This window comes from Gadus chalcogrammus, chromosome 6 (assembly GCF_026213295.1).
Source record: "Gadus chalcogrammus isolate NIFS_2021 chromosome 6, NIFS_Gcha_1.0, whole genome shotgun sequence".
Classification (NCBI taxonomy): domain Eukaryota; kingdom Metazoa; phylum Chordata; class Actinopteri; order Gadiformes; family Gadidae; genus Gadus; species Gadus chalcogrammus.
This window is the reverse complement of record NC_079417.1, coordinates 15,073,955-15,092,121: the sequence shown is the minus strand read 5'-3', so window position 1 is coordinate 15,092,121 and position 18,167 is coordinate 15,073,955. Positions and strand designations below refer to the sequence as shown.

At 42.3% G+C, this 18,167-nt stretch overlaps 1 protein-coding gene across 1 annotated transcript in view; it reads left to right on the top strand.

Annotated features, from left to right (window-relative positions):
- grid2 (glutamate receptor, ionotropic, delta 2) overlaps positions 1-18,167 on the top strand; it is a 472,475-nt gene that overhangs the window by 414,065 nt on the left and 40,243 nt on the right. The window contains exons 12-13 of the mRNA XM_056591936.1: positions 12,464-12,602; positions 16,116-16,305. Of these exons, the coding sequence (XP_056447911.1) occupies positions 12,464-12,602; positions 16,116-16,305 (329 nt within the window). The remainder of the gene's footprint in view (positions 1-12,463; positions 12,603-16,115; positions 16,306-18,167) is intronic.

Here is an 18,167-nt window from a genome sequence, read left to right as displayed (position 1 = left end):
TCATTCTGTGCATAATTTGATTCTGCCTTGCTCAGTGTCCTTGATGCAAAGGCCATCGGTCTCTCTTCTCCTGATGGCATGATGTGTGACACCACTGAACCAACACCATAGGGTGAGGCATCACATGCTAGTTGAAGTGGTAATGTGGGGTCAAAGTGGGTGAGGGCCTCTGATTGAGAGAGGGTTGTTTTCACATCTTTGAAAGCTGCCTCACATTTGTCGGTCCACATCCATGTCTTGGTTTTGTTTAGGAGCTCATGTAGTGGCTTCAGTCTATTTGAAAGGTTAGGCATAAACTTTGCATAGTATGTCAGCAGGCCAAGAAATTATCTCAACTGGCTCACATTCTTTGGGGATGGAGTGTCCACAATAGTCTTCACCTTTGATGGTGCCCGGTGAAGTCCTGTATTATCGATTACATGTCCCAGGTACTCGACGGAAGGTTGGAAAAACTCACACTTGTTTTTCCTGACCCTTAGACCATATTCCTCCAACCTTTGTAATTCCTCCAACCACAGCATTACCATTAAGCCTACTGCCCAAATTCCAGCAATATTTTTGTGTTTCCAACCATTCAAAAAAATGCGTTATATACTAATGTACCACAACAACATTATCGCTCCTACACAGTGCAAAGTAAAAATCACCCATCACCCATGGCCTGATAGCGGCTGTAATTGCACTCTGTAAAGGGCCACACAAAACCTTTACTGGCCTGGGTCGGCCCATCCAGCTTCGGTGTAGGTCTTCCTCTTGAAATTAAATCTGTCTTCTCTCCAAACGATCGCTTTGAAAAAGGCAAACGAAGGAGATCAGAATCGCTAGGTGCTGTGAAGGCGGTGGCCATAGTAGTTCACTATCAACTCTGTGCCGCCAACAATTCAAAATTCGCTGATGACATCACTGGGGGCCAGCGCCGGCATATTGCTGGGCCCTGGGGGCTATTGCTCATATCAACATTTGCTTGTCTGATTACAAATGTCAGTCAAATGTATTATCCAATGGGAGGTGGCAGCTTCAGCGAAAGGCTAGCACTACTTTTAGTGCTGCCCCGCCGGTCCATGTAACCCTTACTGTGATGCGTTATTCAGCTGAGCTCAGCCTTACAAAAAAATAACGTTTTCCTTCTGTAAAACCGTTATATGGAATTAATTTGGAATTAAGTACTGAAAAAAATATGGAATTAAGATGCGTTCAAACACAAATTAATGTAATTTTGAATAAAATAATATAGATATATTATTTCGATTTTGACAGGGCCAGCAGAGAAGGCCCTGCTGGCCCTGACGGCCCACCATTGTGGGTGAGACGTTTCTTTGAACAATAGACATGATTGTGTATGCCGAACACATTCACACAAGAGAATATATACACTACACCTTGACTCTCAGATCTTTTTCTTCAGCCCTCGGTTGCAACAACTAAAAGATATGCCCACGGACTTTCAAAGTGAAACCTGAACAACCCTACAAACTGCTCAGCTTCTCATCTTCGGGTACTATAATAAAGTCTGTTGGACGTACAATTTGAACGTTTCTCTGTAATACGAGAGATACACACAGAAAAGTCCTCGGCAAATGTTGGTTTGTGTCAAATTGACATGCAATACTTCTTGAAGCTTATTTTTTGGACATTAATGAGCAAGCAACTTCCCAGTTCCAAAGCAAGGTGGTGGTTGGTTTTTATTATTGCTGAGTGTCTGCCTGGGAGAAGTAGGAAGTTTGTGCTGTGAAGAAAGAATTGAGCAAGTTCAGGAAGAGTGGGCTGAAGATGTTTAGCTTGAATCCATCACACACAAACACACACATACACATACACATATACACACACGCACACAGACACACATGCATGCATGCACACACACACAGACTCTTACAAACACACAGCCACACATATACAAATACACACATAGACAAACGCACACAGACACACACACACATGCACACACACACAACCATACGTTTATCTGGGTTCTCCACACCTGGTCCAAAGTAATTTGGAACTACAACAGTTCATTCAGGCCAGGCCAAGTTGGCCCCGAGGACAGGGGCAGCCAATTTAGGTGGATGTTTACAACCGATGACACAGCATGTCATTCAGAATGCATCCCACAGCAAGGGAACACACACACACAGTCAGACACACACAAGCACACACACACACACACACTCGCATGAAAAAGGTTACCAGAGGGAGACACTCAGAGTCTGAGAAAGGAAATACAAATAAAAACATATTTAATGAATAACTGTGACAATACGGTGACACCATGGATGTATAGGTTGCTACAAACCCTTTGAATAAAAGAGAAATCAGGCTAAAGTAATTACTTCCTCTTTTCTCTAATTGATTTGTAAGAGACCAGACTCTTCCTGTCTTCACAGAGGCAGAAGCGGGGCTACGAAGCTGTTAAGGATGGCTGCACAAGCCCCAGCCCCAGCCACTTATGATGCTCCCACAATGCATCTCATGTTGTGTTTCATTGTGGAATGACATCAAGGCTTACATCATGCAGCCTCCTTTATTATTAGCCCAGATGCTGGCATTACGAGTGGTGTGGGTTAATTGGTATTGACAGCCTTCAACACGATTGGCATCAAAAGAGAAGAAGAGGCACAAAAGATTATTTTGTGCTTTCACACACAAGATGATCAGAAACACACACTCACGCACACAAACACACACATTCACAGATGCTTTTATACATACGCAGACCTAACTACGCATTCATGAAGACACACCATTACAAATGTGTTGTAACATAGTAAGAACACACAGACATACTGCAATAAATTATTTGAATGAATAACAAATTCTAAAGGAATTCCCTAACAAATTAAACATTGTATAAATGCAAACGCACACGCATGCATGCACACACACACACATGCACACAGTGGCCATGCGCACACACACGCACATACACACACAGCATTGACAAATTTCCATTTTCTGTTCTCAAGTCTTTGCAGTTTTCGGTGAACAGCGATTCAGGGATTTAGAATTGCTCTCCAGGGCATGCTGTCCTCCCCCACTACACAAGTCATTCATAATCTCTCAGTGCAAGCCATTAGGCAGCCAGAGGTATTTATTCTCAATTTCACCTTTAGTGTGAGGTCATTAGGTGTTTTCCTTTTCTTTCTTTTTTTTGGATGTCTCAATAGCCAACAGGTGTGTGATCAAAATACCGAACAGGCCAAATTAATGCGTTTTGTGGCTGTGTGTGTCACTTTTAAGTCTCACACACACTTACAAACAAAACGAAATTATCAAGAGAGATGTTGACCAGTTATTTATTTATTCATTTAACAATTAATAAAGTTACTACTTCAACCTCATCTTCACCTTCCTGCACTCATGGAGCGTCTACAACCATATGGTGCACAGAGGTTAATGTAAACAGCTTAAAACTCAAGAGTTAATAGTTTAAAAGTCAAGAGTCTAATGTGTGTTTATCAGTTTGTCTTACGGACTATCATATCTCTTCTGCCTAGTACTAATAATAATTATATTTTCGGTGTGTGTTATTTATTATTTTGTGTGTGTTATTATTATTTGTAGCATAGAATCTAGAGCTATTTGTGCTGACCAAAGGTGAACCAATGGAAGAGTAACTAAAAAACGATTTATACACCACATGTGCTGAAGTGATGGCATTAAGCATACGTTATGCAAAACATTTTACACATATGAAAGGAAAATTATATTTAATGAACAATTAATGTTTACATTTGCACGTCTATGTCTTGTATTGCCTCAACACCAAAAAACACTGATTGCTTGGTGCCCTCAAATCTGCAACAAATCGAATCTTCAATAGAAAGACATGAAGTCGACGTCGTGCTTCATAGTGGAAACGTTGTGTTGGGAAGTTGTGTGTGTGTGTAACAGTGGGTCGTTCCATTGGGAGGACGCGGGGGCCAAATGAGTGATACCATGGCATTGCTTGGCTTCTAGAAGGAAGCACAATGTTTTTCTGTGGGGGTGGGAGATTGAGTCAGTCTTCTGTGTGCAATTTGAAGTGTAATGTTATGCTTTCAATAAATGTCTTTATTGTTTGTTTGATAACCCTTTTGTGCAATGGCAGTGGCACTATCTAATCATTTTCTTTTAGAAACACAGCACATTCTAGCCCGTTAGTATAGAAGGAAAGACGATATCAGGAAAAAAAACGTTTCAAGTTAAAGTCTGGCAGCATTTCGAAACCATTAAAGATGATCCAAAACAAGTCAAATGCAAACAGTGTCACAGCAGCTGTCATATCTAGCCACTCACTAGATATCCCTATTCCTATTCGGTAGTGCATTTTCTCTGTTCACTGCTAAATTGAATGTTCCGGCATTAGTTCTATTTGCTGAAACATATAATTCACATTGTATTTAACATTTTTAAATCAGTCAACGGCTTCTACATTCTCTTTAGCAATGGTTCTGTCATGAACGGATGTGAAATGCCTTGCGTGATCAGACAGAACGGAGCTCTCCGTCTCCATGGCGACCGGCCACTATTTGATTTTTATAGATGTATTACATTAATTAAGGTATATTACGTTAGCCTATATTATAGTTCATGATGCTAATAGTAGCCTAAAAAAAAATTGTAGCGGTGATTTGTCATTAAGCGGGAGGCACTGCCCCTCACCTATAGACAGCTGTGGGAAACCCTTATAAGCCAATTGATTATTGTACAGTGGTGAAAACCAGGCAAAAGTCCCAAAAAGTAGGCATCATTGAGTAACATGGATAAATAAATAGCGACAACATCATCATCGATGATGGGTCCAGCCTGATGAATCAAATCAGCTTTGCAAAACTGTAGTCCAGGACACCCTATAACCTGCACACACTAACAGAGAGAGCCATGGATATTAGATTTTGTTACATCATTAGGAAAATAGAGGTTTGGGTTCAGTGCCTAAATGAAACCTTGTTCAAGTGGATATAATATGTATATCACCTTCTCATATCTTCTTTGGGAGGTTTTAGTCAATGTTAATTGACGATGCCTTAGTCTGCGCCTTACTTGTTTACCGTGTTATCAAAAGTAACTGCTTCATTTAGCAATTTATGTTGTGATTCGTGCATAACTCTTGAAAGAAAAATGATCTCTGAGTAATTTCTTGAATCAGTTCGGTTTTCTAAAAGATGAATATTCAGCCCACAAACATGTTCAGACAGCCGTTACAGTCTTGCCATCTTGTTTGTTATATACTTGACATCTGCACACTCTCTCTCCGTCTTTCTCTGCCTGCCTCTCTGTCATTCCTATTTCTTCTTGGCTTACATTGCTCTTCATCCTTCTTCTGCTATTTTCAGCTGGCCATTGTTGTGTATCTACAGTGAAATCATGCTAGTTCGTTTGAGCAAAGAGCAATTTAAGGGATGCAGGTGAAAGACACGTTAACGCGGGAAACGGTCTTCAGAGCTTATCTAACAATTAAAACAGGCAATTAGCGTGGACAAAGCGCAATCCTTTGGGGACTGAGTTCATCGTGGAAAAGTAACAGGACACGTAGAAAGCCAGGAGACTTTAAATAAGAACGGAGAGAAAGGAAACAATTTTGATTTATATTTGAAACGTGGGTTTAATGTAATTAAATCTGCAGAGGAAGTTACACCGACACAAATGTAAATGGGAATAACGCTTACTTATACAATGACGAATCCACTTCGGTACATACAGATGGTTAAGGTTCAAGTACTCACACATATCAGACTTCAGATAAATATCTAAAGTACCGGTATTAAGATTAACATGTAAAGTTCGATGGCAGACGATATAAAATCTGGTTCAATCAAGCTTTTCATTTCAAAATATTTTACTGCTAATTGCTTCGACCAATCACACAGCTGAAGGCTGAGATTGTCAGTGCGTAATTGGCGAACACAAACTCCAGCCCAGCAGAAGTTGAATGGAAAGAAATTTTCAAATCAACAACGTGTCTACTAGCCACTAGAGAAATACATTTATTAAAATGCATATCCGCGGTAGCATATCTCCGCTACAGAACAGGAGACAAGGCGTAACTCCAACCCTCCAGTTTCTGGTGTCCGGCCCATGCTCTGTGCCGTCTCCCCCCCAGGAGTTCTGCTTAACATACACGGACTGCTGGATCCAAGATTAGGGTTGAAGCAGACGGGGGAAGCCTGGAGCCGGGCAACGTGCTGCATGCCGATGTGCACCTCCACCACGTCCAGCCTTCGTATTGGGTGCTGATGAGGAGGAAGAGGACGTTTGATGGGTGGCATTAAACATGCTCATCATGCCTCTTATCGCCGTCCTTACCTTGCCCAGGTTATTGATGGGAATGCAATGCATATATGCTGTGGACCTTGTGGTCCTTTAAAGCGCAAGTCGGAAAAGGAGATACAGCCAGTCTCAGCAGCTACTATTGCAGTCTTTTTACCGGTCTAAATACTAAGAATATTGTATATACTGTATATCACTAAGAATATATAGATGGATCTTTGCACACAGATATCAGAAATAAAGTTTGGAACCTTTCTGGAGCAAGACAATAGTCTGTACAGGGAAAGTCTTGGCTTATTATTCTGCCAGCGTCGTCGTCAGGTCTGACAGTCAGCCGTATTATTGCTACCTCTCTTCTCCCATTGTTCCTGATGGTTCCAGACAACGTTGTCAGTTATTCAGTGGGTGATGTGTGACTTTCTTTTCTCTCGTGCTGCCAACAAGTTTTAAAACTTTTGTAATGAGGAGATGTTCTTTCTGTAATGGTTCGCTGGATGGTGGGGGAAGCAGTCTAACACTCTTAGAATGGGGTTTGAGAGATTGTGATGAGCCAGAATAATAATAAGTGAAACATGAAAACATTTGTTCTCGTACATTTTCTCTCACGCTCCTGTTGAGTACCCAACTTTATTCGCTGCGAAAGAAGGACAAAGCCATCCCATGACCGATTTAACATTTTTTCCTTCCGATTCCTTCCTTCTGTCTCTTTTTCCACACGCGCAATAGCATAGAGTTGTATGGATAACAGAATACACAAAGCACAAGCGATGAAAATCATAGAAGGAATTATAAAGTGTAAGCACTCCATACCGAATGCTGCCCTTTTTTATGTAATGCGATTACTTCCTGTTACTACCCTGATGCGGACACTTTATAGGTTTCTCCGCATGTCAGCCCACGGCCAAGGCTGCAAATGAGATTGTGCTGAACACGAGAAAATTACCCAAAAGGACACTTTGTTTAATAAAATAGCATCTTCTACAGCCAAATATTGTGAAGTGATTGTGAATATCGACAAAACGGAGACTCTCAACCTCTGTCTAGACTGCCTACCTTCCTTCAAATAACACAGATTTTTATAAGATAATGCATCCCAAAGACCAATAAATAACTGGTTTACATGTGGGGCAAGTCCTTTGTATTGAATTTTTATTCTATTACCTTTAATTGGATTATGTTATATTAAACAAACCCAAAGTAGAGTCTATTTAATTGCACTTTAACGATTAGCCAAGCTGCGCTGAGAAACGTTAATGTCATATATAAACAGGAGGCAACCATGACCTTGAGAGGGGAGGTTATCACGTCTCATAATGGAAAACGCTGGCCCCAATTCAATTCTATTATGGGTTCTTGATCTAGAACCATAATGGCTGTCGGACATAAGGCTTACACTGCTGCCCATAGGGTACGTACCACACATTTCAGACTGTGTACTGAACAGCCGCGAGCGTTCAGGGGCATATTAAAACTCTACTGCACTGAAGAAAAACAATGGGCTGCTGGGGTACTGCGTCTCATTGATCTCTGCAGCCACTAATAGAAGTGCCCGCAGAACTTTAATCCAATCGCCTTCTAAAAGCTCGTAGGTGTTTTCACATCCATACTTTTAACACATGAATATTGGTGAAGCGATTTGATTCAACACCCGTGGCATTGTGTCTGTCATAACTGACAGTACCTTGGCATTTAAGGATGTATTTACTGTGTGCCAGTCCGTGTGTGGTCATTCTTTGGTTTGGCTTGTGTAGGACCAACCTTTCTCTCTCTCTCACTCTCTGTCATGCTCTTTGAATATCCCTCTACCGGGAGTTTCTCTTTCTACCTTGGGCTGTGGAGCAGAAGGTTCTCATAGCTCAAAGCTGTACAGCATGTTCGTTGCCTTCTTTACTGTTAATTACAAACGTGAGAGTATTTGAACATGAGTCATATTTCTCCCTTAAGATCGTAATTTGAGCAGACGCTGTGTATTCAAGAAAACCCACATGGTGGTGACACACTACTGTGTGAATCATTTTAATGGTGTCCCATAATTGTCCCTTTCTTAGTCCCTCGTCTGCCTGAATTGTTAATTGTTTCTATTATTTGCGCCTTTTTGTTGGCTCACCTCCTCTCTGCACGTTCCACATGAGTAAAGGTTTGTGGCTCATGGCATTGGGCACCCTCAGTAATGCAGTTTGTTGGTCTTTTGAATCTTGTTTGTATTTCAATGGGAAAAAGGGTTATGAGTTGAAAAGAGTTGGGAGAAAGATCACAAACCTTCTGAATGGAGTGTGAACACTAAATGCTTTGTCCAAGATGACTGGGAGCTTATAGAACACTTGGCTTGTTCCCACCGTAGATCAAGCCAGGGATAGAAATCGAGTCAAATTGAAAGATTAGCTAGAAGCAGTGTCATTCCTAGGACACAAAGAAAACGCTTTAAATTCCAATTTGTCCCCGGTAGATATAAAAAACAAACATCAGACATTAATAAAAAAGTAACATCAAAATTGTGTTAAATCTTAATGGATATATTTTGGGGATGGGGATACTTTCAAGCCTTTGGGACAATGAAAGTGCTGATGGCTAATAAAAAATCATCTGAGTTTAAAGGGCACCACTCTGAAAATGGCCGATGATATCGCTGAGAGACTTGAAACAGAAGTGCGGGGAAACACTGTACTCTCTGCAAAATCCAATCGTCCGTTCCTGGCACCTCCGATGGGTATCTGTGTGATGTCAAACCAGTGTCGGCCCATACAAAAGTACAAGTAGAAATTGGCCTTCAAAAAGGCAACCACAAAAAAGGGAGGTTTTCAATTCATACAAGTGCTCCCCTCTTTGTAGAATTTTCACAGACCGTCTCTGCCTCAATATTCTTCTTGTGATATGATTGGACGACCATGTGCTCCAGCTGTCCAATCAGAGGAGTGTACGAGCAGAGCACGCTCTTGCCACCCTATCGTCCTTCAACATCTCTAACCATTATTACTACCTCTGTTATTATATTTCTGTGCACCGTCTATGAAGACAATTAGTGAGAGAGCCGTGTAGGCACTGAGGGGCAGTCGGTTAATTATTCACAGAGGCGTCCGGGCCGGCCTATTCAATCAGCTGACAGGACATTTGTCCTGCTGCCGGCTGATTTCTGTTGAAGCAGAGCAGCTTGAGTCTTACCACTGTAACTGTAACACACCAGTGTGTCACTAAGCTGGTCATTCGGTGCACAGTCACACATGCTGGCTCATAGTACATTAGCGTTTTTCTCATAGCGTTTTTTCATAAACATGCGCAGATTGTTTAGATTCTGGCCTTACTCACGCCGCATTCAAGCACTGTTGATTGCAGTTGTATTCAATTAATATACTGTATTCCTTAAAATATACTGTGTTTGAATACACTCCATAGCCATCCTTTACTAGATGTTGGTGCCAATGGTGGATTAGTCTTCAAGAAGTCTCACAACCACTTTAAAGGACATAATTTCGGTGGGTGCCGCATCGAGGAGCCATTTCAGGTGGCCATCATGAATACACAAGTGCTCTCACAACTTGATATGGATGGCTTTGAAGAGCCCCCTTGCGTCTGTTTACAGTGAAAAAATGGGAAGACTCACCTGTGTGTGTGAGTGTGTGTGTGTGTGTGTGTGTGTGTGTGTGTGTGTGTGTGTGTGTGTGTGTGTGTGTGTGTGTGTGTGTGTGTGTGTGTGTGTGTGTGTGTGTGTGTGTGTGTGTGTGTGTGTTTGTGTGTGTGTGCGTTCGTTCTTGCGTGACAAAAGAGGCGCTTCCTTTGTGGCAAACCAAAGCTTTGGACCTTTTGGGTCTGTCAATGTACCATGAGTCCTAGGTCTCTTGATCCACATCCAATGCATGGCATTGTATGCAGGAAAGACAATGTTGTTGGGGGGTAGCCAAATGTTGAGAGATATGGCAAATTGTTGAGTCGGCTGAAAAAAAAATCACATGATTTCCATGAGCCTTTTTATGTTACATTTTCTATGACAAGCTGTGCGCTAGGCTGGATGGTTGTTCGAGCAAATGAAGAGAATAGTTCCTGAAATGTGGATTTGTTCTAATATGAATGGCCAGTGTGTATTCAGATGAATTGTTCAAGGACCCCTTTCAGCACACTCATCCCTTACATTTATGACCTTCAGAAACCCATTTTTTATTTCCATCCCTACAATAATTTCCTTATCTGAGTTCCCCTATCTCTTATTTTCCTTTTTATCTTGTCCTTCTTTATTATTGGACTCTAGTCTCTCTCTCTCTCTCTCTCTCTCTCTCTCTCTCTCTCTCTCTCTCTCTCTCTCTCTCTCTCTCTCTCTCTCTCTCTCTCTCTCTCTCTCTCTCTCTCCCTCTTAATTCCTGCCGCTTGTGCAGAGCAGAGGAGCCAAAACTTTATCCGATAGATTAACTACACATAGAGAGGCCTAGGCGTAGCGCAGGGCGTTGCGCGGACAAGAAATGGCTTTTAAAACTCAGCATTAAGCTTTGTGTTTTTTGCAGCAGGAGCCATACTGCTGAAACCCCACCAGGTGTCCCATTAAGAAATGGTACCTCGCCGTTAAGATTAAAGTTTGACACGTAGCGGACAATTACTCTGATGTGTCAGAGGAAAACTCTGTACTGCAACTCCTACTGCACGCTGTGTGTGTACACACATGCAGCTACACACACATACACATACACACGCACACACACACAACTCACACTTGGATGGACTTGTACTCAATATTTTAGATACAGTCAACTCCAGACACACTCAAACACGCACAGTTCACAGTGCATGCACTTTATACGCTTAATAACAATACCTATTTTTATCATTCTTTAATGCACATTTTAATATTGAAGGCCGACAGTTAATTGCAATTAATGAAAGAAGATGGATTCTTCATGCAAACCATAAATTAATTAACATTACAATTATTTAGAGAGGCAGTTAATCAGCCTGGAATTTCCTAGATGCTGCTGTGGCTGAGGGTGACAGTCTGCTTTTGATAAATGTGAAGGCATGGACCAAAAGAGATGGGTGGATAATGAAAAATGATACTAGACACATGTTTTCCAAACACCTTAGCTCCAAGCTCAAACCTTTCAAGACCACCCTTCCCAAAGAATATCAATTATTCATTTGATAAGCCTACAGCTTACTACAGAGGCAATAGAAGAAAAAAGCATAGGGAAACACATGACAAACATGATTAAGTAGATAAATGAAAACCCCTTCTCTACATGTGCGATATTGGTAAGCTGATATATGGTAGAGTGGTGCCCTTCAATATGTTGTGTTTTGCATGGCAGTAGGTAAAGACTGTACTTGAATAAAGCAAAAATTCAGTCACCCCTTGTACACCTTCATATGAACACATTCTCTGTCTGGGGGTGATAAACCTGGAGCAGAGGGGCGGCGGAGATTTCTAACAGAATTATAGGGAGAGAGAGAGAGATGGGGAGGTAAACGATAGAATGTAAGGAGAAGAAACAAAGAGTTTGCAAGGAAATCGATTAAGAATACATTGTTTTACTATAAAGAAATATAGTGTGTGTGTGTGTGTGTGTGTGTGTGTGTGTGTGTGTGTGTGTGTGTGTGTGTGTGTGTGTGTGTGTGTGTGTGTGTGTGTGTGTGTGTGTGTGTGTGTGTGTGTGTGTGTGTGCATAACGCATTCATGTTATGTATGTTAGAAATACATTTCTTAAGGACCTTGTATGAATGAGGAATCAGAATATTATTTTACTAATATAAAAAACACAAGACTAAGAGTATAGCAAAAGTGAAATGGTCGTTTTTGTTTGTTTTTACATGAATGTATAAAATGGATGTATATATATATAATCTATCCATATTTGTTTTATTATCTATAACATAATGAATGTAATATTCGGTTAGATGCACAAAATGCAAACGTGCTGCCGTGGATTTATATTTAAAAATAGTATGAACCATGTTGTCTTTGCCTAGTGTTTCAGAATGAATAAGTTATGAGTTAAGTACAACATGGAAACTATTCCCAAATAAATGTCTCCTAGATTTTGTTTGTATTTTAAGTATCCATTTGGATGGCAAGAGTCAATGGCATGGCCTTGGGGTCACTCTTTCGGTACAATACAAATCAATATGACTAGCAATACCCTAACAACACCTATGCCTAGTCTCCCCTTTATCATTAAGCGTGTGGTTTTCTATTTCCCATTTGAACACCTGTCCACTTGTTCTTGATATTCTCCAGGTGGAGAGGTGCCCTACACCACCCTGGCCACCAGGATGATGATGGGGGTGTGGTGGATGTTTGCCCTCATCGTCATCTCCTCCTACACGGCCAACCTGGCCGCGTTCCTTACCATCACTCGCATAGAGAACTCCATCCAGTAAGTAACCTCTTTCTGCTTTCAACCTTTGTTCTATTGTGCATCGAAAATCTGTTCCAGGCAGACATGCACACATACACTCACATGCACGTGTGAGCTGCGCGCACACACACGCACATAGACGGACACACACAAGCAGGCGCACACACAGACGCAGGCCCACACACGCAGTCACACACACACACACTCATACACATGCAGGCACAAAAGTTGCTGAGACAGCCTGGGCTGGATTCATGAGACACATGTCCTATTAACTATGCAATGGCGTTCCCATCACTGAAGACAGACATGACCACATTGGGGTTCACTAGGCTGTGTTCTTCCACCACTTCTCATCTCTTATCCGGCCTCGTCACTTTTGTTTATGTCTCTTTTCAATCCATCATTCTATATAACTTATTTCCTGTGTGTGTGGGTGTGCATGTGGCTGGGTGGGTGGGTCTGTGTGTGTGGGTGGTGGTGTGTGTGGGAGTGGATGTGAATGTCTGCCCATCCATGTTTCAGTTAAGTAAGAAAATATTACGATTTTAGAGAGGACAATCTTGTAGATCAAAAAATATTAACTCAAATCAGTCATTTTCTAATCGCACGCACACAAACACACGCACACACAAATACCCCAAAGGTCTGTTGTTTATCTATGCTTGTTAATATGTTTGCATGCTTCTTGCCCCATGGCACGAGAAAAATACTCATCTCTCATTGGACTAATCAGAGCAGAGAAGCATGCAGAATGCCCGGCAGTGCCATGGTTAATTGTGCCTGGCGTCGGGGTAAATAACATTTATTTGTCTGAATCTCATCTCCCGGTGTTCCTTAATTTGTTTGCGTCACTCAATGGTTCCCACCCGTCGTCTTGTATTTTTCTTCCATCTGTCATGATATCAAACACAATATCTCTATGTGGAGTCTGGGGCTTGGATATTTCTTCATAACGATACCTTGAAAAAAAATTCCAGTGTCGCCACTTTGACAGCAGCAAAAACAACAACAAAGCAATGTCTGTCCACCGACGGTTGATAGGTGCATTTGAATCTTATGAAAAAAAGATTAATATTGATCCATAAAAATAAATTGGCCTGATGGTGGAGGCCCCATATTGTGTCCCCCGCCCTGAGTGATGCCTAGCTAAGCAGCACTTGTACGGCGCTTTCGCACACAGATGAGTGCATCTGCTCTTTACTGGTCTTCCCAAGCACCTCTATCCGGTTAATGTGGCAATAACTTTAGCAAGGGGGCCTCGCTTTCTCTGTGGTTTTGTGGCCCCTCTCTCTTTTTTTCTCTTCCTGATTGTCTGTTTACATTAGGTACCATTACTTAGCACTGTTTGCTGCCTCATTCAGCATCCATTCGGCTGATTCCAGATTTCAATGTGTGCTGGTTAATGAGTTGACTCTCCTGGGGTCATTAGAGGTGTGTTTACCTCCTAAACAGTGACAACCTCTGGCCCAAGGGAATCTAAATAAGGAGGCGATGGGGTGTGGCGCCTGATGCGCTCCAGAAAACGATTTTGAACGTTATTCCGAGAAACAACAACGATTCTAAATAGTAATTCTCAACAAATGCAAGAATGGGGGGATTCTGCAGCATAGCCAAAGAAAAAAAGATCCCTTCTTTTATTCCTGGGAAATTGTGATGAACAGACAGCGATCTTGTCGTCTGACGGACAATGATTTTGAAACTGGAGTCTGAGACTCTCTGCAGTAAGCCATGCGTTCTAGCCCAAATGTTAATTCCTTCCTCTCGTCCGGAAAAAGAAAGAAGAAAAAAGTTCCCGGAGATGTCTCTGTACCATTTCACGCTCGGATGTTTTCGCTCGGTTTCAGTGTAAATGCGTCTGCGTCCTGGGAGAGCGGTGAGCTGGCAGGGAGCTACGAAGGGCCAGAACAAGGGAACAAGGGAACGTCAGCGGAGAAATAGAGACGAAGTGAGAGCGAGGCTCAGAGAAAGGCATAGAGCGAGAGGGAGGGTGAGATGAAGGGAAAGGATGAAAGTATTTCATGTGGTGAATAAATCTGGAAAGGAATAAAGAAATTATTTCAGTGAAAGTGAAGAAGGAGAGACCAAAGACAGGTGGATTCAAATAAGTTTTTTTTTTTTCAAACTGCTGATTTATTTTCTGCTTTGATTAAAATCTGTAAGAGCAGCGAAGGTGCTGTGTGTGTGTGTGTGTGTGTGTGTGTGTGTGTGTGTGTGTGTGTGTGTGTGTGTGTGTGTGTGTGTGTGTGTGTGTGTGTGTGTGTGTGTGTGTGTGTGTGTGTGTGTGTGTGTGTGTGTGTGTGTGTGTGTGTGCGTGCGTGCGTGCGTGTGTGTCAAATTTTATTAACTATAAGAAAATATAATATCATATATATATATATATATATATATATATATATAATAAATAGGGCAAAACAGCATCTTAACTGTGTGTACTTGAACATTACTAACGGAGAGAAAAAATTATAAATGAATGCTTCTCGATACATTTACACATGTACATACATGGGATTGGAGAGACACACATATTCATATAAAGGCGCCAATTTCGCCCACTGGCGCTTGTGTGATGACATATTTATGCTACTTTATGAATAAATGTTGTTGTATTGGATGAGTATGCCATTAGAATGGACATGTTTATGTGTTAACATGCAGTGCCTTTTTTAAAAAAACAATCTGTGGTGGCCTGGCTGTTGCCATTTGAAAAACAACAAATATTTCTTTCTCGTAATGACTCCCCATTAACACTAGCTGGGCATCTTATTGTAAATATTTAGAGAGACTATATGGTTTTAAAGAAACATTCTCAGTTGTTATATATTTATACCTACAAGCATCAGGCTGTGTTTACAGAGCCTGATGCATCGGTCTGTTTTTACACAGCCTGATGCTGTAATCTTGGTACATATGCTTAGGGAAAGATACACATTAAGCCCATTGCTGTAACCAATTTCTTTTTTTTTATGCAAATTTGAATAATCATTCTCATTTTCTTATAATTTAATTTCAACTCATAAGGAAAAACGTTGCATTCAGGTTCACAAAATTGTTCAGTAGAGACAGAATTAGAGAGCGGACGCCTGTAGGAGGCTTATGCACCCCTCCCCCCCCCCCCTCCCCCGTATTATAGAAACAGCATAACAAAGGAAGGTTAACGAGACCCAGGTGTGTCTCGTTAAGGGGAGTCCTGGCAAAAGCTCTCTTATCCGTCACACACACACCCCCCTCATCCCCCCCCCCCCCCCCCCCCCTTGCAACCGCTACCCTAATCTATGCTGCACTCAACTAAACTACGTTATGCTCAGATAAACTAAGATAGACTAAGCGGGACGACACCTCCACCTATCCTCTTCAATAATGACGTAGCTGCAACAGGCGTCCAAACGACATGTTCTCTGGCGTAGATCAATCATCATTGTTTACCCAACCGTTTAGTGACATTTTCATTCAGAACTAGGATTAAGAATGGAGCCTTGTTCATCATGCGAAGATTATACATCTAATCCCCCCCCCCTGGTTTTGCCTCAGGTCTCTCCAGGACCTGTCGCGGCAGACAGACCTGCCGTACGGGACCGTGCTGGACTCTGCGGTCTACGACCAGGTGCGCTCCAAGGCCATGAACCCCTTCGAGAGGGACCCCATGTACTCTCAGATGTGGCGCATGATAAATCGCACGGGGGACAACAATGTTGACGAGTCCAAGGAAGGAATCCGCAAGGTAAGGCTTTTCAATAGTTGTCTTTCCTTTAGCTTTTTTTTAACTGTAAAAAGTGCACTGAGAATCCCATAGCAGGTGGCCATTCATCAATAGCCAACTTGTATCATTTTGTCGTTGAACTCCTAATAGGGTCATAGATCTATTCCACTCCTGTGCTCAACCTACACTGCCATGCTAACTTTTCCACTGGAGCCATCACTTTCATTTCAAACTTATTTCAAACTTTTTCTCCACAGCCATCACTTTAGTTTAATTTGGTCTTTGGAGATAAAGGCCAGAATATGATGGCGGCTGTAGAAAAAATAAGTAGTGCCGGTTTATATATAGCTTACCAAGACCGAATCCCTCTCTGTCACATCGAATGTGTGTCACCAATTTGCTCAATTATTTAGTCGCCCATACTGTGGAATGGTGGCAACAATATTATATAAACACAGCTTTAATAACTCCTTTCAAGTAGCATTACCCATCCGTTTATTTAGCAATGTGTTTCAGCTAAACCCACTTCACATTTTGTTATTTCAGTGAATTACCGAGTAAAGAGTCCCTCTATGATGGATTTGAGCTGTATGAGTTTTCCTGCTGGCTGCATGACGCATCATATCGTCTCAGTGACCTCTGTGCCCGGCGACCGCTCAAGGCTTTCTTAAACCCCGTCGACGCTCTCCCGCTCTATCTCCACGCAGCATATTGACAAACAAAGCGCAGCCGTGGCGACGCTGCAGTGTTGTGGTGCGGCGCTGCATGGGGGTTTGGGGGGGGGGGGATAAATCCTTCTAAACGGTGTTAATGATACATACACGTACACAAGTGCAAAGTTAAACACTTAATCCCTGGCATCTAATTATCTAGCCGTTGTAAATACCTGCTTGCAGCATCTCATTTGTACGCATAATGTATGCTTTGTGTACACACCAGCCTCCTCCCGCTAGCTTAACGTCTAGCGCTAGCCCCCGTCGCGGTCCCGCTGGAGTATATTAGCATCCTATATTAGCATCCCATTTGAGCAGCAGCCAGCCTTACTACAAGGCGCAAAGTTTAATTGACACAAAAGTAGGTGTGTGCGGTGTGGTGTGTGTGTGTGTGTCTGCACTCGTAGAAAAGAGGGAAGAATCACGTGTGTGTGTGTGTGTGTGTGTGTGTGTGTGTGTGTGTGTGTGTGTGTGTGTGTGTGTGTGTGTGTGTGTGTGTGTGTGTGTGTGTGTGTGTGTGTGTGTGTGTGTGTGTACACTCACTCTTAGAGCAGATGAAGCGTGACATTTATAGGTGTGAGTTGTTTAGAGGTTGGCCAGATTTAGTTGGTTGAGCATGTTGAGTGAATAAGTTATGAGAGTCTGTTTTAATATTGGGAGTCTGCATGATAATCCTCAACGGAGCAACGTGTGTATGTGTGTGTGTGTGGGGGGGGATAGATTTATGGATCATCATTCATGGCTCTTGCTGTTTCTAAACCTGATAAATAAGCCGCCCAGTTGCGTTCTTCCAGGCAAAACTTCTGTTCGTGTCAAGCAGGCGACAGGGGCCTGTCACAGCTAAGGGTTCATCTGAGACACCTGGGATGCGATGCTGTGACACTCAAACACACATGCACGCACACATACACAGACACCTAATATGTATGTATTTGCAGACGGCGGTAAATCCATATGAATGCAATCTAATGACTGAGGCGGCTGGGGTGAAACGAGAAGCATAGCCTCCTTATTGCCCCTGGAGATTTCCCATCGGTGGGTTCACCACTGAGATGTAATGACAGCCAATTCCTTTACTTTGTAACCGGCTTGCGTGTGCTCGCTGAAGAGCCACGCCTCCAGAGAGCATCTGAGCCCACCTGCACCCAGGGAGGTCCAGGAGCCGCAGAA